At 41.2% G+C, this 23,068-nt stretch overlaps 1 protein-coding gene and 1 long non-coding RNA gene across 2 annotated transcripts in view; both read right to left on the bottom strand.

Annotated features, from left to right (window-relative positions):
- Positions 1 to 8,923: 8,923 nt before the first annotated feature.
- LOC141271370 (uncharacterized) lies at positions 8,924 to 11,007 on the bottom strand. Its single transcript, XR_012321920.1, has 2 exons — positions 10,256 to 11,007; positions 8,924 to 10,151 (listed from the first exon to the last, which is right to left on the bottom strand). It is a non-coding gene; the product is annotated as an uncharacterized lncRNA (long non-coding RNA).
- Positions 11,008 to 12,905: 1,898 nt separating this feature from the next.
- Positions 12,906 to 23,068, bottom strand: part of CXCL12 (C-X-C motif chemokine ligand 12) — a 190,372-nt gene continuing 180,209 nt past the window's right edge. Inside the window, exon 4 of the mRNA XM_073686121.1 lies at positions 12,906 to 18,947. Within this exon, the coding sequence (XP_073542222.1) occupies positions 18,932 to 18,947 (16 nt within the window). The 3' untranslated portion in view covers positions 12,906 to 18,931. The remainder of the gene's footprint in view (positions 18,948 to 23,068) is intronic.

Here is a 23,068-nt window from a genome sequence, read left to right as displayed (position 1 = left end):
CCTTCTCCGAGGATTGCTGGATGTTTTCCTGCTTCTATCCCAGTTCTATGACTCCCGTTAAAACAAAGCTTCAGGTGATGAATGATGGATGAGGTGGTGGCAAAGGAGAAAGAGTACGAGGAACAGGGACCAGTCACATCAATATCAGGCCAGTCATTCACACATGTCTTGTAGGATATGTTTCTGTACCAAAAGGAGCGGTTCAGCTATACAGTTCTAGGGCATACAGTGAGTGCAATGACTACCAAAAATTTCGAGGCACTCCAATGCCCCTTGGAAGTGACATGGAGGTCAGAGGGCCTTAACTAAACCGTTTTTTCCATTTATAGCAACTGGGTCTCCTGTACACTGTTGGCCTAAGCAGTGAATGGAAGGCTTTCCAAAAATTATGAGGAACTGCTATGCCCCTTGAAACAGACGTGGATTACAGCGTACTAAAAACCTTCTACCCATTATTGGGGAGGGGGTCTCCCTTAGTTTTCATCTATGCATTGAAAAGCAAAAGCTGACTAAAATTAGGAGGAAATGCAATGCCCGTTGGAACAGTCGTGGAGGTTAGAGGTAATTAAAAACAACATTTCAATGCCCCTTGGAAGAGCTGTGGAGTTCAGAGTGGTTTATCAAGATGGTTTTAATGCCCCTTGAAAGAGCTGTGGAGTTCAGAGTGGTTTAACAGGACGGTTTTAATACCCCTTGGAAGAGTGGTGGAGGTCGCAGTGGAATAAAAAGACTAAATCAATGCCCCGTGGAAGAGGCATGGAGGTCACAGTAGCTTAACAAGACAGTTTTCATGCCCCTTGGAAGAGCTGTGGAGTTCAGAGTGGTTTAACAAGACCGTTTTAATGCCCCTTGGAAGAGTGGTGGAGGTCGCAGTGGAATAAAAAGACAATATCTATGCCCCTTGGAAGAGTGGTGGAGGTCGCAGTGGAATAAAAAGACAATATCAATGCCCCGTGGAAGAGACGTGGAGGTCACAGTAGCTTAACAAGATGGTTTTCATGCCCCTTGGAAGAGCTGTGGAGTTCAGAGTGGTTTAACAAGACGGTTTAAATGCCTGTTGGAAGAGACGTGGAGGTCACAGTAGCTTAACAAGATGGTTTTAATGCCCCTTGGAAGAGCTGTGGAGGTCACAGTAGCTTAACAAGACGGTTTTCATGCCCCTTGGAAGAGCTGTGGAGTTCAGAGTGGTTTAACAAGATGGTTTTAATGCCCCTTGGAACAGACGTGGAAGTCACAGTAGCTTAACAAGACGATTTTAATGCCCCTTACAAGAGCCATGCAGTACAACATATTAAAAACATTATTACCATTAGTGGGGAGTGGGACTCCCATAGTCTTTGCCTATGCCTTCCAAGCAAAAGCTGCCAAAAATTAGGATGGAGGAACTTGCAATGCTGGCAAACAAGAGCCATGCAGTACAGCATATTAAAAACATTATTCCCATTATTGGGGAGTGGGTCTCCCATAGTCTTTGCCTATGCCTTCCAAGCAAAAGCTGCCAAAAATTAGGACGGAGGAACTTGCAATGCTGGCAAACAAGAGCCATGCAGTACAGAATATTAAAAGCATTATTCCCATTATTGGGGAGTGGGTCTCCCATAGTCTTTGCCTATGCCTTCCAAGCAAAAGCTGCCAAAAATTAGGACGGAGGAACTTGCAATGCCCCTTACAAGAGCCATGCAATACAGCATATTAAAAACATTATTCCCATTATTGGGGAGTGGGTCTCCCATAATCTTTGCCTATGCCTTCCAAGCAAAAGCTGCCAACAATTAAGACGGAGGAACTTGCAATGCCCCTTACAAGAGCCATGCAATACAGCATATTAAAAACATTATTCCAATTATTGGGGAGTGGGTCTCCCATAGTCTTTGCCTATGCCTTCCAAGAAAAAGCTGCCAAAGATTAGGACGGAGGAACTTGCAATGCTGGCAACATGGACGACAGCCACCCTGGTGGTATAGTGGTGGTGGAGGCTGACGATAAGGAGAAGAGCAAAATACAGCCGAAATGAGGAAGCGTATACCCATGTGTGGGTGTGAAGTGGTGCATGGGAATACACCTCCTAAAATAACACAGTGGATTTGACTATGTTACTCTGCTGTCATTTGGTGGTGATGAGAAATCTGGCCCAATCCAGCCCTTGTTTATTTTGATAAGGGTCAGCTTGTCAGCATTGTCAGTTGACAGGTGAGTGCGCTTATCAGTTATAATTCCCCCAGCGGCACTAAAAACACGCTCCGATAACACGCTAGCGGCAGGGCAGGCCAGGACCTCTAAGGCGTACAGAGCGAGTTCATTCCAAGTGTCCAGCTTGGATACGTAATAATTAAAAGGCACAGAGGAATCACGGAGGATGCTGGTACGGTCGGCAATGTACTCCCTCACCATCTTTTGAAACTTTCCACTCCTTGTGAGAGTACCCCGCGCCTCAGGGCCTGTAAGCTGGGAGGGTCTCAGAAAACTGTCCCAGAATGTTGACAGTGTTCCCCTGCCTCTGCTGGATTGGAGTTGCGTCTCTCTCGCCTGTACGCCTTGGTTGGGCAACGAACTGTGACCTCTGCCGCTAGCGTGTTCAGATGGGAATTTTTTTAACAGTTCTGCAGCGAGGGCCTTCTGGTACTGCCCCATTTTTGTAGACCTCTCCACCTCAGGAATAAGAGAGTGAAAGTTCTCCTTGTAGCGGAGGTCTAAAAGTGTCACCAACCAGTAATGACTGTCACCCAACATTTTGACAACGCGAGGGTCACAGTTAAGGCAGCGTAACATAAAGTCAGCCATGCGTGCCAGACTGGTAACGTGTCCTCACCAAGATGACGACTGACCATGCTCTCCTCCTCCTCCTCCTCCCCCCTGTCCTCAGGCCACCCACGCTGAACCATCGGTATTACAGTTGTACAGGTACTACCGTCTACAGCACATGACACCAGCTCCTGTTCTTCCTCCTCCTCCTCCTCCTCTCCCTCATTGTCCCCAAATGCACATTGGGATGAGATGAGGCTGGGCTGTGTGTAATCGCCTGCTACGGCTTCTTGATCCATCTCATCATACTATGGCTGCAATGCCTCCTCTTTAATTATCCGCAGAGAGCATTGCAAAAGACAGACAAGTGGGATGCTGACGCTAATGATGGCGTCATCGCCACTCACAATCTTGGTGGACTCCTCAGAGTTTGTCAGGATGGTACATATGTCAGACATCCAGGTCCACTCCTGAGGTCTTATGTGTGGAGTCTGACCTGAATATCGACGGCCTTGTTGCAGCTGGTACTCCACAACTGCTCTCTTCTGCTCACAAATCCTTTGCAACATGTGGAGGATAGAGTTCCAACGTGTGGGGACATCACACACCAGTCGGTGAGCCGGAAGCTGCAAATGCTGCTGTAACACAGCAAGGGCAGCGGAGCTGTACCCGACTTCCGAAAATGAGCTGACAGGCGGCGTACTTTGACGAGCAGATCTGGCAACTCGTGGTACGATTTAAGAAACAGCTGAACCACGAGGTTAAACACATGAGCCAGGCATGGTACGTGTGTGATCTCGCCTCAGAGCCGCCGCCAGGTTACGGCCATTGTCACACACGACCATGCCTGGATGTAGGTTCAGCGGTCTCAGCCACAGATCTGCCTGCTCTTTCACAGCTGTCCACAACTCACAAGCATGTGAGGTTTATCACCTAAGCTTATGAGTTTCAGCACAGCCTGTTGCCGCTTGGCGGAGGCAGTACTGCAGTGCTTCCAGCTTGTAACTGATGTGATGATATCTGAGATGGAGGCTGAGCATGAGGAGGAGGAGGATGATGCGCAGGAGCTGTACACTGTGGGGGCAACTCTGACTGACATAGGGCCCGCAATCCTCGGTGTGGGGAGGATGTGTTCCATCCCAAGGTCCGACTGGGTCCCGGCTTCCACTATGTTTACCCAGTGTGCCGTCAGGGAGATGTACCGCCCTTGGCCACAAGCACTTGTCCACGTGTCCGTTGTCAGGTGGACTTGTGTCAGGTGGCATTGTTGAGGGCACGGCAGATGTTTTGGGACACGTGCTTGTGTAGTGTAGTGTAGGCAAAATGGTGTTGGCTGGGGATCGAGTACCGAGGGACGGCCAACGCCATAAGGTTGCGGAAGGATTCCGTCTCCACCAGCCTAAAAGGCAGCATTTCCAACGCAAGCAGACGTGAAATGTGCAAATTTAGGACTGTGGCCTGTGGGGCGTTGGCTGCAAATTTGCGCTTTCGTTCAAAGGTCTGGGATATGGGCAATTGAACGCTGCGGTGGGACAGGGACGTGGACGTTAATGCTGTTTCTTGAGAAACTGCCATAACAAACTGCCATAACAAGTGAAGACTGAGAGGAGGAGGCATCTTTGCATGCAGTATGGACAGGGGATTGCCTTGCAGTCACAACAGGGGGTTCTCTTACTCGCACAACAGCGGAAGAAGCAGTGGTGACACCCGCTGACACTGGTCGTGGAGCCTGGGGTTCGCCCCACAAAGTCGGGTGCTTTGCTGACATGTGCCTGATCATGCTGGTGGTGGTCAGGCTGATACTTTTGTCACCCCTGCTGATGCTGGCATGGCAGGTGGTACAAATGGTATTTTTGGGGTTATCAGCAGAGTCTTTAAAAAACTTCCAGACTCTGGAAGACCTACCGGTTGTACTGGCAACGTCCCTCGTGTTGGTGTTACGGGGAATGGTTGTCCACCTTCTGTGTGCGGCCACCACACTGCTTCTTCCTGCCTGTTGGGGTACTCTACCTCCCTCCCCTTGTGTGCTGCTGGCCTCCCTCTGCGTGTCCTCCTGCCACATTGGGTCAGTGACTAGATCATCCACCTTCTCCTCCTCCACTTGCGCACCACGATCCTCCTCCTCACTTCGTGGCAATTGTGTTTCGTCATCGTCCACCTCTTGTGACAAATTGCCAGCGTCGCCTTCCTGTGGCCGTGGCTGTTCAAATATTTGGGCATCGCTACATGGGATCTCCTCTTCCACCACTTCAAGCGGAGCAGGCGAGGAGCACAAATATGGAAATGGACCAGTGAACAGCTCTTCAGAGTGTCCAACTGTGGGATCAGTTGCTGTCTGACGACACTCGGCATGGTGGGAGGAAGGAGCATCAGGGTAAGGAGGAGTACGCGGTTGAGACTCACGGCTAATAAAACTTGACCGTGTGGAAGACAGACCGGAGGTGGTGGTGCCCAGGTAACTGGAAGTATTATCTGCTATCCAATTAATAACCTGTTCACACTGATCAGTTCGCAATACTGGTGTTGTTGTGTGCTTCCCTAGTAATTCGGTCAAGAAGTAGGAGCGAGAAGATGTGGCTGTTGGTTATGGCACATTTTCACCTTGGCCACCGCCCTGTCCTCTACACGCACCATCACTAGAACGTCCAGTTCCACGTCCCTTGCCACGCGCCTTACCCATTGTAAATGAAGTGAAATAGCTTACACTTGCACTATCAATGGAAAAAGGGTAATAAAAAGGAGATTAGAACCGTGGAAGAGGAAAACCACAGTTCTATTTCTCTGGCCTATGCCAGAATCTTTTAAACAAATATATTTGTATCTGAACAGTCAGGGAGACACTATTACTGTTTTTTTTACGGAAAAAAGACCAAAAGCTGGATAATACAGAGATTTGAACCGTGGAACTGCAAAACCACAGTTATAGTTATGTGGCCTACACCAGAATCTTTTAAACAGATATATTTGTGTGTGAACAGTCAGGGAGACACTATTACTGTTTTTTTTTACGAAAAAAAGGCCAAAAGCTGGATAATACAGAGATTTGAACCGTGGAACTGCAAAACCACAGTTATAGTTATGTGGCCTACACCAGAATCTTTTAAACAGATGTATTTGTGTCTGAACAGTCAGGGAGACACTATTACTGTTTTTTTTTACGGAAAAAAGGCAAAAAGCTGGATAATAGAGAGATTTGAACCGTGGAACTGCAAAACCACAGTTATAGTTATGTGTCCTACACCAGAATCTTTTAAACAGATATATTTGTGTCTGAACCGTCAGGGAGACACTATTACTGTTTTTTTTTACGGAAAAAAAACAAAAGCTGGATAATACAGAGATTTGAACCGTGGAACTGCAAAACCACAGTTATAGTTATGTGGCCAACACCAGAATCTTTTAAACAGATATATTTGTGTCTGAACAGTCAGGGAGACACTATTACTGTTTTTTTTTATGGAAAAAAGGCAAAAAGCTGGATAATACAGAGATTTGAACCGTGGAACTGCAAAACCACAGTTATAGTTATGTGACCTACACTAGAATCTTTTAGACAGATGTATTGGTGTCTGAACAGTCACAGATACACTCATTTTTTTTTTTTTGTGGGGGGAAATGCCAAAAGGTTAATAAGACGCGTATTTGTACAGTCTGACTGAGGGGAAAAAAAAACACAGGTTTTAGATGAAAAAAAAGGATTTTTCCTGGGCTCTGAGACCTGGGGATAAGTCTAGCAATTTGACCAGCAGGAGCACACAGGACTGTAATTCACTGTTTGTTGGTATAACCACTGTGTCTCCTATACAGCCTGCCAGCCTGATATCTGGGATGGATATTAGTCCTGAGAAGGATTGTTTGTTTGATTTGGCAGGCTTTAGAGACCCTACACTACCTATTTCTCACTATATATGTCTCCCTAACTTAGCAGCACTGACCCTACACTGTCTGATAGCGGGCGACTGTGTCCACGATGGCGGCGCCCGGTTTTAAATACTCGAGGTGACGCTGTACGGCCAGCCAATCACTGTAATGCCCACAAACAACATGGCTGCAGCATTACAGTGACTGGCTGGCAATCCGTGCATGTTCATTGGCTCTGTAAAGAGCGCCAAACATGAAGGGCAGAGACCCGAGCTCCCGCCCGAGTAACCCGGAAATGCTCGGTGCTCACCGAACATCCCAAGTAGAGAGATGCTCGGGCGAGTACAGAGCAATGTCGAGCATGCTCGCTTAACACTAGTAATGACATTTCAATCGGTCAAAATCTGAAATTCACATGCTGCGGGTGAGTGTACGCAGCATCAAAAACAAGCACAGTGGGCATGGGATTTCTTCTAAATGAAATAAAATGAAGAATTAAATTTAAAAAATTAGCCAAAGTTGTTCCTTGGCTATTAGTAACAGCTCACAGCTGTTTGCTTATCTTTTACTGGCCAGAGAAGGAGCAATTATATCAGCCCTCAGTGACCCCAGAGATGGAACATCCATAAGATGTGCCAATTCTGATCCTTAGCCTCCGCTCTTTCCACTGCCCTGGTGCGGTGGCAAGTGTGGTAATAGGGTTGGGGTTCATGACAGGCTTTAATTGTCAGCTGACATGAAGCCCAGGTTAGTAATAGAGGTTTTGAAATAAAGATACGGCCAGAATAAAGTATTATATTTAATATAAAAGTCCACACGGTTTTAAGAATTTATTAAAAGATAAAAAATCCCCCGTCTCCTGTAAGAAACCAAAAATAAAAAACAACCATATCCCTCACTTGTCCACCGTGATGACATAATCCCAAGTATCCCACTGCGATCATTTGTAAGTCAGTCACATCAGTTAATGTTCTACAAACCACAGGCTATGCATTGACACAGAAGTGTAATCACTTCTGTGTCAGTGTACAGCACTGAGCTGCCGGGATTGAGGTCACTGGAGTTCAATCAGCTGAGAGTTCCAGTGACTTAAATTACGGCAGCACTACTGCATGGGAAATTTCTCACACGGCAGTGCAGTAAGTGAGGTCGCATGATGAACTCGTGTGACCTAACTGCCGGCAGCTTATCGCGATACACTGCGGGAGCAATTGCGCTCCTGTCAGTGTATAGTCGGCTGCTGGATAGCACAGTCACATCTCCGGATGTGGCTGTGCTGTCAGTGAGATTATCGTGGGACACTCCTTATTACCTGGACTATGGTGGATAGGTGAAGGTGATGGTGGTTTATTATTTTCTCTTTATTTCAGGAGACATGGACATCAGGGACTAGTTGTAAGGTGAGTATATGGTGTATTTTATTTTTTACAGGGGATGAGAACATCGGCAATTAGGTGTAGGTGAGTATAATGTGTTTATTATTTTTATTTAAATAATGATTTATTAATTGTAACTTTTTTTCTCACTTTCACTGCGCAAGTGCTGGCTGATGAGGGGTTATTCCTCCCATCAGCAGCGCTTGCGCTGCTTATTTACAGTGACAGCAAGCACCGGATGATGGGAGAAGTAGTCCCATCTCCCGGCGCCTGCTACCCGCGGTAAGTTTTTTTACCGCGGGTCACTGTCACAGCTCCGGGATCACCCTGACACCATGACCCCGCAAAGCTGTGACCGGCGGTAGCGATGTTACCACCAATAAAAGCCCCCTGTTGTCCGTGCTGTCACGCAGATGACAGTGTGGGAAACCAGGGATGTTGGTGTTCGGGCTGACTTTTGTCGATTTTTGTGCAAAAGGCTCTTGAACCCAAATACGAATGTGCAACGTTCGTGCCGAATTTGAAAAAAACAAACGTTTGCCAAACATGTTCACTTATCTCTAGTGGTTAGCACTGTTAATTTGCAATGCTGGGGTTGTGGATAGAAATCCCACCAAGGACAACATCTGTATTTTCTCTTCATTACAGTCATGCGGTTAGGGACAGGTAAGATGGTCCCAGTAGTCCAGCTCCCACCATTCTAACGTTCAAAATTTTTACTCTATTTTATTCTGTTTATTTGAACAGGGATATAAGTGTTTCTCACTATATAACCCTTTAACCTATATCTTGTGGAGTCCTGGTTACTATGAGATACATACAATTTTGTGATGAAAAAGAAGATATTTGTCATATACGTGCAAGTTTGATTTCTTCTTTTTTTACTTAACAAACCCCTAAATAATTTCTGATCAAATGTGAATGATTAAACTTTGAACACATGATTAGAAAATGCTTCTTTATTTTGTACATACCATACATTGTGTACAAGTGCAAAGGTAAATATAAAAATTAAATGTATTTTGTGTGAAAAGTATACATTGTAGGTAGAAGAGATTACATTGATGCAGAACAGACTTGCATAGTTGGGAGCTGCCTTCATGCTACCTGGAGTCTTTGTTCACATTATCTGGGAGATCTGATGCACGAAAGAATGCAAACATGGACCAGACAGAATCTATCTTTCTCTAGCATGTTGGCACTTTAGTGCAGGTTTGTACATGCAGAGCAATGTCTCACTTAATACAAAAAGATACTTTAAAGACTTTAGGATAGCTACATGTTACTTACGTTTATATGCTATAAAAATTAGGTTAACTTTAAAGAGGACCTGCCATCCTTTTGGTAATTTCTGCTTAGAAAAATACATTGCAAATAATTCTAAGAACTCAGCATAGTGTCATCACTCTGTCATTTCTTTTGTAAATGTACAAATAATTTGACATGAGTCTCTTGCCTCTTGACAATTGGGTGCAATCAATGCTCAGGATGCATTCACATATTGCATCTCTGATCTGGTCTCTCACTGTAGTTCTCCAAAGCTGCAGTAACAATATTGCATTATTGCTGTTATTCAGAGTAAACTGCCATAAAAAGATGCATGGATAAAAAAATGCAAAGCGCATTAGAGTCTTATCCAAATAAATTATTGAGAATAAAAAAAGGTTTAAGCTCACCTTAAAGGGTTAGGTTGTGTAAGACATAACCACTTATGAGGCAAAGATGTCAGCTGCTGCAATATCCACTAGTGTTTTACAGAAAGATATCAGGTAGAGTGGATGTTTGATATGCGCTACTGATTTAAACACAATCCAAAAGATCTCAGGAAAATGTGGTTTAATGTCAATGCATTTCATCTGATGCAGTCCATCTGACTCCTTCCTCAAGATTTTGTGCTTGTCCTGAGGAAGGAGTAAGATGGACTGAAATGCATTGACATTAAACCACTTTTTCTTGAGATCTTTTGGATTTGTGTAAATCAGCAGCGCATATCAAAAATCCACTCTACCTGATATCTCTCTGCAAAACAGATGCATAACATATGTCAGTAAAGTCTGTATTGTATATGACAATTTAAAGGCCACATTTTCATGCCAAGTGTTATTTAGTAGAGCTAAGAATCATGCTAATTTTCCTTAAAGGGAATCTGTCACCACTTTGGAGATATCGGACCTCTACTATGAGCATGCAGGGTATAGAAAAGTAACTCTATACCTACCTGTATGGCCATAGTAGAGGTCTGATGGGAATCTGTCCCCCCCTGGGAGATATCGGACCTCTACTATGGGCATGCAGGGTATAGAAAAGTAAATCTATACATACCTGTATAGCCCATAGTAGAGGTCTGAATGCAGAGAAATGTAGTTTTATCTTCTTGGTTTTTCACAGGCTTGGTGTCCCCTGGACGCCAAGCTATCCCTGCCCATCTGCTTATTATTCCACCAAATCCCAGCCTATGTACATGTTTACCATATTTCCCCCCCTCCCCGCACGTCACAGGGCCCTGTGACGTGCGCTTTTTTCCCTCACCTCCTGGCGCATGTGCAAAGCACGGCTCACAGGGAGCACGCTTTATTACCTCCCGGGCCTGTTTGGCTGAGTAGAGTTCAGCAGTGCTTAGGTGTCGGGGAGTCACAGTCACTCCTCAGCACCTGCGCAGAAGTCAAAAAACACTTTGGATTTTTGGACAAAATTAATTTAGAAGAATTTTGCACAAAAACATCAACGAATAATGTTCATCAATGAACAGACAAAAAAAAATCACTTAAAAAACACAAATGATGGTTTTATCAAGGTAATTCTACTATGTTAGATATAAATAGATAAGTAACATCCACTTATCTTGAGACATGGAAAAGTATCTTTTAAAAGGAACCTATTATGCTGTCAAAACCATGGGCAGCATGAACCGCAGCCTGGCGGCATGATGGTGGCCTGGTGTAGCATTCTCTGAAATGCTCCAGTGTTTAAAAGAAAATATACAGTACATACCAAAAGTTTGGACACACCTTCTCATTTAAAGATTTTTCGGTATTTTCATGACTATGAAAATTGTACATTCATAATGAAGGCATCAAAACTTTGAATTAACACATGTGGAATTATATACTTAACAAAAAAGTGTGAAACAACTGAAAATGTCTTATATTCTAGGTTCTTCAAAGTAGCCACCTTTTATTTGATGACTGCTTTGCACACTCTTGGCATACTCTTGATGAGCTTCAAGAGGTAGTCACCGGAAATGGTCTTCCAACAATCTTGAAGGAGTTCCCAGTGATGCTTAGCACTTGTTGCCCTTTTGCCTTCACTCTGCGGTCCAGCTCACCCCAAACCATCTCGATTGGGTTCAGGTCTGGTGACTGTGGAGGCCAGGTCATCTGGCGTAGCACCCCATCACTCTCCTTCTTGGTCAAATAGCCCTTATACAGCCTGGAGGTGTGTTTGGGGTCATTGTCCTGTTGAAAAATAAATGATGGTCCAGGATGGAATAGCATGCCGCTGCAAGATGCTGTGGTAGCCATGCTGGTTCAGTATGCCTTCAATTTTGAATAAATCCCCAACAGTGTCACCAGCAAAGCACCCCCACACCATCACACCTCCTCCTCCATGCTTCACGGTGGGAACCAGGCATGTAGAGTCCATCCGTTCACCTTTTCTGTGTCGCACAAAGACACTGTGGTTGGAACCAAAGATCTCAAATTTGGACTCATCTGACCAAAGCACAGATTTCCACTGGTCTAATGTCCATTCGTTGTGTTCTTTAGCCCAAACAAGTCTCTTCTGCTTGTTGCCTGTCCTTAGCAGTGTTTTCCTAGCAGCTATTTTACCATGAAGGCCTGCTGCACAGAGTCTCCTCTTAACAGTTGTTGTAGAGATGTGTCTGCTGCTAGAACTCTGTGTGACATTGACCTGGTCTCCAATCTGAGCTGCTGTTAACCTGCGATTTCTGAGGCTGGTGACTCGGATAAACTTATCCTCAGAAGCAGAGGTGACTCTTGGTCTTCCTTTCCTGGGGCGGTCCTCATGTGAGCCAGTTTCTTTGTAGCGCTTGATGGTTTTTGCAACTGCACTTGGGGACACTTTCAAAGTTTGCCCAATTTTTCGGACTGACTGACCTTCATTTCTTAAAGTAATGATGGCCACTCGTTTTTCTTTACTTAGCTGCTTTTCTCTTGCCATAATACAAATTCTAACAGTCTATGCAGTAGGACTATCAGCTGTGTATCCACCAGACTTCTGCATAACACAACTGATGGTCCCAACCCCATTTATAAGGCAAGAAATCCCACTTATTAAACCTGACAGGGCACACCTGTGAAGTGAAAACCATTTCCAGTGACTACCTCTTGAAGCTCATCAAGAGAATGCCAAGAGTGTGCAAAGCAGTCATCAAAGCAAAAGGTGGCTACTTTGAAGAACCTAGAATATAAGACATATTTTCAGTTGTTTCACACTTTTTTGTTAATTATATAATTCCACACGTGTTAATTCATAGTTTTGATGCCTTCAGTGTGAATGTACAATTTTCAAAGTCATGAAAATTCAGAAAAATCTTTAAATGAGAAGGTGTGTCCAAACTTTTGGTCTGTACTATACTTTGAAGATCTGTACAGGGACCATAGTCAGAGACCAGACTAGTCTGGTATGTCCCCCATCTGGCTCATTCCAGCACCGCTGCAGCTGATTTTTTTGCTTATTTTACTCACATAGCACCATTAATTCCACAGTGCTTTATAGACATTATCTGAACTGTCCCCATTGGGGCTCACAATTTAGATTCCCTATCTGTATGTCTTTGGAATGTGGGAGGAAACTGGAAAACCCAGAGGAAACCCATGCAAACACGGGGAGAACATACAAACTCCTTGCAGATGTTGTCCTTGGTGGGATTGGAACCCAGGACCCCAGCGCTGCAAGGCTGCAGTGTTAACCACTGAGCCACTGTACTGATTGACAGGTTTCTAACCAGACTTTACATAGGGAAAGATCTTCAATCAGCTGGGAAGACATGGCCAGAAACTGGAGCATTTCAGAGAATCATATACCTGTCTGCAATCGTGAAGCCATGCTGCAATTCATGTTGCCGGGGGTTTGGACAGCATGAATCACCTCACAGGTTCCTTTTAATGGAGAACAATTTGCTCTGCATGTACCAAATATATCAGTCAATACATTTCTGATTGGAATGCTTCACATTTATTGAGGTTACAGTGGAACATTTAGTTCAAAACAGAAAATGAACATATTACACACTTTATATGGCAGTGCATTTTTCCCATTAATCCAGTGTTTTCTAGTATACTTTCCTGTGTATAATATCACAATTATGGTTTACAGCCAAGGTTTTTATAGAAATTGTATATATTGGTGATCAAAGTGTTTATATTGATGATAACAGAACATTAGAACTTCAGACTCTGACCTACAAGCATTGCCACACCTCATTACATATTATTCAGAATTGCATTTGTAAATAAATTTTTTTATTAAAAATATATATTTTTTTTTTATTTTTTTTTTGTCATATGTGAATACAACTGATGAATGAGCCATGATAACTGAGCACAGAAAACTCGATGACAGTAAATAGAGACGTAATTTGAAGCTTCTGGACCCTAATGCAACATATGTAGCAGGACCCCATCCAGCATCTGTTATTTATGGCACTAGAGGGCTCTTAGGCCCCCTCAGACACCAGGTCATGGTTGCTACTTGTGCTTCTGCCTTTTGCCAGGTAGACAACAATGGCCTTTGCATTTACTGTACATGAAGTTTCTGTCTTGGTATTGCTGATTTAAACACAGAGTTCTCCTTCAAAATCTCTTAATTTAAAACACCAGTGGCATCTGTAAATCCAGACATTTATTGCTGCAATTGTTTTGCCCAGTGGGTGAATGAAGCAAAAACAACCCATAAGTAAATAGATACACTTAAGTGGATGAATGCTTATGGAATGTGTATGCAATATTATTTCTGAAAAACATATTGTTACATTGGAAAAAGGTGTTGTTAAAATATTCTTGGGAGGGCTGCTGAACAAAACATTTACTCTGTTCATGTAAAATGGAGCTCCTTGCTATACTATTAAAAAGACCTAAAGATGGCAAAAAAGAAATCCGGAAGCTTCCATGGGCCAGACACCTGACCAATAGAATATATCTGGGTTATGCTTGATTATGCAGTTCACGAAAACGTGCTTCCTAAAGAGTGTATGTCAAGTGTCCACAGATCAGAGCACTCACTGATTCCAGACCCGACCGGGTTAAAGCTTTAAATAAATCAAGTGGTGGGACAACTATATTTTAATATGCATTTATGAGATTTGTATCAAGTTGAAAGTGTGAAATAAAAAGCAATGTCCGAAAACTATGGAGTCTGTTTTCTTAGGGGTTGTCTCTGTATCACTAGGGTACATATTTCTTGTTTTTTTGAAGAGCGATCAGTAGAGGATTTTGATTTAGAGTCAACAGTTGTAGTATTCTGCATTAATGTGCAATATAAAATACTCAAAATGTAAGTTTATACTGTGCTTTCTATACCTGAAAAAGAAGCTTCCAATCCGGAATTTGTAGGGCTTTAATTTTTGAGGAGACATTTTATAAAAAAATGACAGATTTGTATAAAGGAAAACAGTTAGAAAGACCTAGAAATAAGACACATAATGTGGGAATTAGGTCCTGGGCTCCGAAATTATGTATCTTGGGGGTATATGCAATGTATCTTGCACTGTCCCTATTCTGTTGTTTAGATAGTTGCAATATATTGTATGAACATAGCTGTAGGCCGTCTGCACACAGGACAGACATGTACACTTAGTCTGTACAGGTAAGTACATTATAAACTTCTGTGGGTACCATACTATTGGCACATGCAACTTAAAGTACATACCAACTTATATTAATTAGGTTATGTTCAATTTTCATAAAGAACGTCGTTCCTCATATTAGAATTCTGGGTTAACAGAATATTTAGAAATATGTCTGCCCCTACAAATGCTAATTTAGCACTGAATTCTTTAATTCTGACAATAACATCCAGAAGTATTTCTACACATATTTCTAAATGGAGTAAACTTTAAAGTTTATGTTTAGCAATCCTTTAAATCAAAATATGCTTGTTGGGAAATGCAAGTTGTTGACTACTAGAAGGGTGCTTTGTTATCTCTCCTCGCTGTAACTACACTTATCACAAGCTTGCGCAGATATTTTTTCACTCTGTTCTTCATTAATCCAGTATCTTAGATCTAAAACAGTGCAATCTACCATTGTCCGAGTCTTTGGTTTGGCTGATATGAGCCTTTTTACAATTCTCTCATATGCAGTTGGTGTCAATTCCCAGCAGTTCATTATCTTTCTCATTCTAGATTGGAGTGGTGAGTTGTAGACAAAATAGCAAAAGGGTCCTCTTATCACTTCTCAGACCGATGAATTTTCACTGAATAACAGCCAAAACACAAGTTTTATCTCTCAAAGACATGCTTAAGGAAGGTTGGCAATAAAACACTTTTAGTGAGTTCTTTTAACATCTATTCTATGCTTACATTTTGTTGAAAAAGAAGCTTGCTGGAGCAATACTTAAGATGTGTTGGAAAACACACTAAACAACTGGTGTCTGAACATTAAAAATACTCAATTATAAACATGCCGGCTTGGCCAAGTCAGTTTGTGCTTAATGTGAAGAGGCACCTATGGTAGCTGTTTATCTGTTCTAGGAAGAAAATATGGGGCATGGTAAATTCCAGCATGACTGATACTTTTTTTTTTTTTCAACATCGATGTTGCCAGACAGGAAGAGTCTACATTACTCCTAAATTTTCCTTTTTCAAGTGGCACTGTCTTTATTGTTGATCTAAATGGAAATACAGTACATATGCATTAATAATAGTGTATAGTGACTGGGGTCACTGATTCTTACATTTCGGCTGTTCAAAAAAAAGGTCTTGCAGGTAATAAAAACTAAAAGGTGCTAAGCTGCAATAACTCGAGTCCACAATTGTGAATGAGCATTCCTGCCAATCAACCAATGAATGAGCAAAATGTTTGTTGTTCGGTGTGATATGATTTCTAAGCTTGCTTAGTAGTAGATTATCATGTGTAAACCAGACATGTGCTACCGAGAAGAATGAATATCAATATTAGGTAGACTGCAGGTGTGACCGGCAACCTAGGCAACAATCTGTACACTATAGAATTAAAAATGCCCCCTGTCCTTGACAACAGAGAGGACTTTTAATAGGCAGAAAACTGCAAACTTGCTTATTTTTATATAACTTTACAAGCACTAAACAGAACTTTACAATTTGAACAATTTGAAAACGTAACCTCTTTCACCTCCTGTTTACAAGTACGCTACTTTTTCGGCTACGTTTTTTTCTGCTCATGTCTGCATCAATCACCAATATATGCAATAGGAATCTGCTCTGATTGTTGAGGGTTTTTTGTTTAAATTTTTCCAGTTTTTATGTGTTTTGGGGACAAATTTGAAGCAAAGTTTTGTAAAGTGTTTTTTTATACTAGGATTCTGCATTTAAAAACGAAATAGCATTTTTACAAGTGTTTTTTCATGCTCCCCATGGAAGCCCATATTCATGGCCTGGGGGATTCTTGCTAGACCTGAAGTTGAATGCAGCTATTAAAAGTGTATGAACCAACCAGCTAAAACAGCAGTTTTAGCATAGAGTTTAGAAATTGAGTATATTACAAGGTATTTTAATACATTTACAATAATTCATACCTTTTGAAAGACTGATCGATAACCAATTTTTTTTTCAATTGCCAAATGAAAAAATATGAGATTTTGTAATGTGATTCCTTACCTGATTTGGTGGTCTTCTCTGTGCAATGCAATGCCATGATGCCGCACAGGTCTACCTGTTGGATTTCTTCTTCTGCCTTCCATTGCTACATTTGAACATCAGAGAATGGATAGTGTGGAGATGGGGCTTACACAGGACACCATCCACCAGTTTTGCAGAGCTGGAGTCTGTGACCAATCTGCCATTGCTTTGCACATCTCTTTCTTCTCCACAATTAGAAGTGCAGTGAATCAGAATGTGTTTCATTATCTTAGCTGCTGCTCCTGTTAAAAGGTCACCATTAGGTCTTCTGCTGTCTCGCTTTGCGTTTATCCACCGTGATTGCAGAAAAACTACGACATTTTTGATGCGCACACTGTTCTATCGTCACCCCAACACCTAAGCATTGATACTCTGAAAGTATGGATGTTCAAATACAGCAAGGGAAGGCAGCTTCTAAAAAAGATGAAACCCCAACCTGTGCAGCAGCATTGCACTTTATACAGAGGACAGTCAAATCTGGTAACGAAATATATTACAAAATCTCTTCATTTTTAATTTGGAAATCGATTATACAAAAAAATACGTTTTTGTACTCTTTAAGGTATTCCTAAGGTGGCATTCACATTTTCTCAGTTGACCCTATTTATTGTACTGTATATTGAGGAGCTATATAATTTTCTGCTGTAATAAATTAATGACATCCTCACAATTTTCTGTCCTCATGATGATATAATTACAACTTTGCATAGCTTGTGACAGCATAAAGCGACTAGTAGACCAGCTAACTACCTAATCGGCATTGGGAAGTCCTGACTCTCCCAGATGGGATTTTTTAGATTTCAACATTTCCGATCCTTTTGTATCTGGAAGATATGGCACCATCAGCAATGTCTGGCTGCTGATTACTCAGCTATCTCCATGCATGCTGGGTTGACACCTATATGAAGTGTATGGCAAGTGTATAACAAACTTTTGAGAAGGCTGTATGGGTTTTTAACCTCTGGAAATAAACATAATTGTTACATATCAAGTTATAGAAAACCAAGTGGTGTGGGATTATAAAATTTGGAAACTTCTTTCCAGATGTAATCTGTGAACCCTTATAATCTCAGTGCAAACATATTTGTGATACTAAAAATAACGGAAATCTTGCTATTGAATGGATATGTCATCTCTGAAATAAAGACAGTGGTGTAGGTATTAGAGATCAAGCTGAGAAACGTTAGTGCAGCCCAGTGATCTCAATGTTTTAGTGTTTCATTTGGAATTTCTTCTCCTTCAGACACTTATCTTCCATCTGATTTTATTTCTTTCCTCAGAAGTAGATTCTTCCTGAACAGAGGAAATGTGAGGAGAGGCATTATAGGAAAAAAAGATAAGGTTGCAAAGGGAATTCAACCAATCCTTGTGCTTAGCTAAAGGATAAAAAAAATTAAAAAGTGGATACTAAATTTTTTTCACATCTGTCTAATTTAGTTATGAATGTAGGCCCATATCTTAGGCACATAGGGAGCCAAGTTGTGCACTTCTGTGATAAGGAAAGAACTATCGGTGCTAATATCTAGAAAAATAAAGATAGAATAATAGAATAAAAAAGGACTAGTAGACTTAGTATTAGCACCATATCAGTGAAACCCTACAAATAATAATGGGTCCTATACCTGTCGTAGATGCACTCTTGATTGTCTGCTTTATGATGTATTTTATTATTGTTACGTTTAAAATAAGGTCAATAAATGCATTGCTCTAAAAAGATCAAAACTATTGGTAGGTTTTATTAACCTCTGATTAAACATATAAGGAGGGAATTGCAAAGTTAACAAGGCTAGCAAAGGAAAATAATTATATTTTTCTTTTTTTTTTTTTTTTTATCCTTCTCTACCTTGTTTTAACCCTTTTCTGTGCATCTCTGTATATGGATTAAGTGCCATAGTTGAAGAACCAAAGGGAAAATTGAAGTTGAATCAGTGTAGATGTCCATTCTGCCAACAGCATTGGAATTACCATTAGTGAAGTGTCCATCTCTCTTTACATATAATAGAAGCACAATATGACCTGAAGTACTGTGTGCAGTTGGAAATCTGTGATAGATTTGCAAGAAACCAGTGCTGTATAGTTCACTAAATGTCTTCTGCTCCAGAATTTGAGAGAAAGTTTAAGTTTTCACCTTCCTGTTGGTACAGAAGAAAAAATTGGTAAGAAAAGGTTTGATACTGCTTTATATAATATAAATATGAACATATTATAATATAGTGGCATAGTTTGCTTATTGATTTTTTAAAAATATTGCTAACATTTTACTCATACACAAAGTACATTTTAATCAATAGATCTTATAATTAAAATAATTTCCACAATTGGATGTATAAAAAAAAGTTCCTGTGCTGGGATACTGCAATCAACATAAAAACACACACCACAGCCGCAATATTTGAATGCAGGGATTGTCTAGTCAAATAATATCCTCCCTTTGCAGTAAAATATGCAGCAAATGTTCCTGCATTGAGATTATCTGGTCTGATCATACCACATCTCCTGGGCAGAGGAGGAAGCAAAGGAGTATACAGACATTACAGCTGGGGATTGCAAATGGTTCTTTCTGTGAGGTAAATCATTGTTTATAAACAGGAAGGAAAACATTTTTACCTTGCAGAAAGCAGAATCTGCGATCCCATGCTGTAATGTCTGTATACCCTTTTTCTTCCTCCCCTGCCCAGGAGATGTGCTATGATCAGACATTGTCCTTGCACAATGAGATACAACCATTACATAGTACATAGCAGGGGCACATTTATAAGATCTCAGCGCAGGAACATTTGCTGCATATTTTACTGCAAGGAGAGGAAATTATTTGACTAGATAACCCCTTTAAAACTGCATTCAAATGTTGCAGTTACGGTGTGTATTTTTTACAGCGATTGCAGTAGAACCTCAATATGTTTGCTGTTATTTTGCTAAAATCTCACCAAAACAGCAATAAAGCAGACTGTCAGTCAAGGCGCTGTGGAAAAGATTACAATGTGCTCACTGATTAGTGAGTGCTGACTTTGTAGCCCCCAGACCATCATGAATGACTGTAAGTGAATGGCTGCAGGGAGAATATAACTTCATTAATAGAGATGAGCGGTGTTCGACTCGAACTGTTCGCCAATCTCAAATTCGAGCTGTTTTGGGCGGTGTTCGAGCCGTTCAGCGAACACGAACAATTTGAAAAAAATTCGGCTGTTCGAGGTTATGTTCGATAACTGTTCGTGCACCAAAATCATAACTGGATTTTTTCTCAGTAATGCTGAAAATTAATGTTAATACGCAGTTTGAGTGTACAGCGGGGCGGGGGGAGGGGCAGGGGATGGATCTCTGCATAAATAATGAAGATCTCCATTTTTTTTTCTCTTTCCCGCATTTACAGTGGGGAGGTGCAATCTGTCAGCCTATCAGCAGCGCACACACGGAGCGAACTGCTTTTTTTCACACAAGCAAGGGCATGTGTCATTGGCAGTGTATGTCACATGTCCTTGCCCTTTAAGACCCAGCCATTTTCCACGTAGCCACCATGCGTGTTAGACGGCACCGCTGGTGCTGTGTGCGCTATACTTTGAGTGTTAATTTCAAGCCAATTTTCGAACAAATCTACAGACAGCTTGGGAGTAGGGAATAGTTGTGATTGCAGTCCTTTTAAGGACTAGGTTACATCATTTCCTACGACTTTCATCAGGCAGGTCTGTGCTCTTAAATAGATAGGTTGGGAGTAAAGACTAATAGTAATTGCAATCCTTTTCAGGGCTAGGTTACATCAGTTCCTATCACTTTTATCAGGCAGGTCTGTGCTCTTAAATAGATAGGTTGGGAGTAAAGACTAATTGTGATTGCAGTCCTTTTGAGGGCTAGGTTACATCAGTTCCTATCACTTTTTGCCAGGCAGGTGTGTGCCAGTGCTGTGCAAGTTTTTTTCACAGCATTTGGCTAAATCTAGCAAAGCAAATCCTTTTTGGCCTCTTGCAGTGTGTGTTAGTCAGTGGAGTAGCCTATCTGTGTTGCAAGCTACACCACCAGTGTATAGAATACAATTTTTTTTACTGCACCTAGTGAAGTAAAACCTTTGGGCATAGCATCATTCTATTAGTCCATCTATACTAATCTCTCCACCAGGTTGCAAATTCAAAATAATTTTTATCTGCATCTAGCTCTGAAAAAATATTTCGGCTTGTAGCAGTGTGTGGGACTTGATCTATTAGTCCATCTATACTAACCTCCACCAGGTTGCAAATCCAAAATAATTTTTATCTGCATCTAGCTCTGAAAAAATATTTCGGCATCTGGCAGTGTGTGGGACTTTTTCTATTAGTCCATCTATACTAACCTCCACCAGGTTGCAAATTCAATATAATTTTTTTCTGCATCTAGCTCTGAAAAATTATTTCCGCTAGTAGCAGTGTGTGGGACTTGTTCTATTAGTCCATCTATACTAACCTCCACCGGGTTGCAAATTCAAAAAAATTTTTATCTGCATCTAGCTCTGAAAAAATATTTTGGCTTGTAGCAGTGTGTGGGACTTGTTCTATTAGTCCATCTATACTAACCTCCACCAGGTTGCAAATTCAAAATCATTTTTATCTGCATATAGCTCTGAAAAAATATTTCGGCTTGTAGCAGTGTGTGGGACTTGTTCTATAAGTCCATCTATACTAACCTCCACCAGGTTGCAAATTCAATAAAAAAATTTTCTGCATCTAGCTCTGAAAAAATATTTCGGCTTGTAGCAGTGTGTGGGACTTGTTCTATTAGTCCATCTATACTAACCTCCACCAGGTTGCAAATTCAATATAATTTTTTTTTACAACTAGCTCTGAAAAAATATTTCGGCTTGTAGCAGTGTGTGGGACTTGTTCTATTAGTCCATCTAGACTAACCGCCATAAGGTTGCAAATTCAAAATAATTTTTATCTGTATCTAGCTCTGAAATAAAATTTCGGCTTGTAGCAGTGTGTGGGACTTGTTCTATTAGTCCATCTATACTAACCTCCACCAGGTTGCAAATTCAATATAATTTTTTTTTGTTTCTAGCTCTGAAAAAATATTTCGGCTTGTAGCAGTGTGTGGGACTTGTTCTATTAGTCCATCTATACTAACCTCCACCAAGTTGCAAATTCAAAATAATTTTTATTTGCATCTAGCTCTGAAAAAATATTTCGGCTTGTAGCAGTGTGTGGGACTTCTTCTATTAGTCCATCTATACTAACCTCCACCAGGTTGCAAATTCAATATAATTTTTTTTGCATCTAGGTCTGAAAAAATATTTCGGCTTGTAGCAGTGTGTGGGACTTGTTCTATTAGTCCATCTATACTAACCTCCACCAGGTTACAAATTCAATATAATTTTTTTCTGCATCTAGCTCTGAAAAAATATTTCAGCTTGTAGCAGTGTGTGGGACTTGTACTATTAGTCCATCTATACTAACCTCCACCAGGTTGAAAATTCAATATAATTTTTTTCTGCATCTAGTTCTGAAAAAATATTTCGGCTTATAGCAGTGTGTGGGACTTGTTCCATTAGTCCATCTATACTAACCTCCACCAGGTTGCAAATTCAAAATAATTTTTATCTGCATCTTGCTCTGAAAAAATATCTTGGCTTGTAGCAGTGTGTGGGACTTGTTCTATTAGTCCATCTATACTAACCTCCACCAGGTTGCAAATTCAAAATAATTTTTATCTGCATCTAGCTCTGAAAAAATATTTCGGCTTGTTGCAATGTTTGGGACTTTTTCCCTTTGTCCGTCTATACTAACCTCCACCAGGTTGCAAATTCAATATAATTTTTTTCTGCATCTAGCTCTGAAAAAATATTTCGGCTTGTAGCAGTGTGTGGGACTTGTTCTATTAGTCCATATATACTAACCTCCACCAGGTTGCAAATTCAAAATGATTTTTATCTGCATCTAGCTCTGAAAAAATATTTCGGCTTGCAGCAGTGTGTGGGACTTGTTCTATTAGTCCATCTATACTAACCTCCACCAGGTTGCAAATTCAATATAATTTTTTTCTGCATCAAGCTCTGAAAAAATATTTCGGCTTGTAGCAGTGTGTGGGACTTGTTCTATTAGTCCATCTATACTAACCTCCACCAGGTTGCAAATTCAAAATAATTTTTATCTGCATCTAGCTCTGAAAAAATATTTCGGCTTGTAGCAGTGTGTGGGACTTGTTCTATTAGTCCATCTATACTAACCTCCACCAGGTTGCAAATTCAATATATTTTTTTTCTGCATCTAGCTCTGAAAAAATATTTCGG

This window comes from Phyllobates terribilis, unplaced genomic scaffold (assembly GCF_046119375.1).
Source record: "Phyllobates terribilis strain yellow unplaced genomic scaffold, ASM4611937v1 Scaffold_5__5_contigs__length_657084704, whole genome shotgun sequence".
NCBI classification, from domain to species: domain Eukaryota; kingdom Metazoa; phylum Chordata; class Amphibia; order Anura; family Dendrobatidae; genus Phyllobates; species Phyllobates terribilis.
The sequence above is the reverse complement of the archived record's forward strand: the minus strand, read 5'-3'. Positions and strand labels throughout refer to the sequence as shown.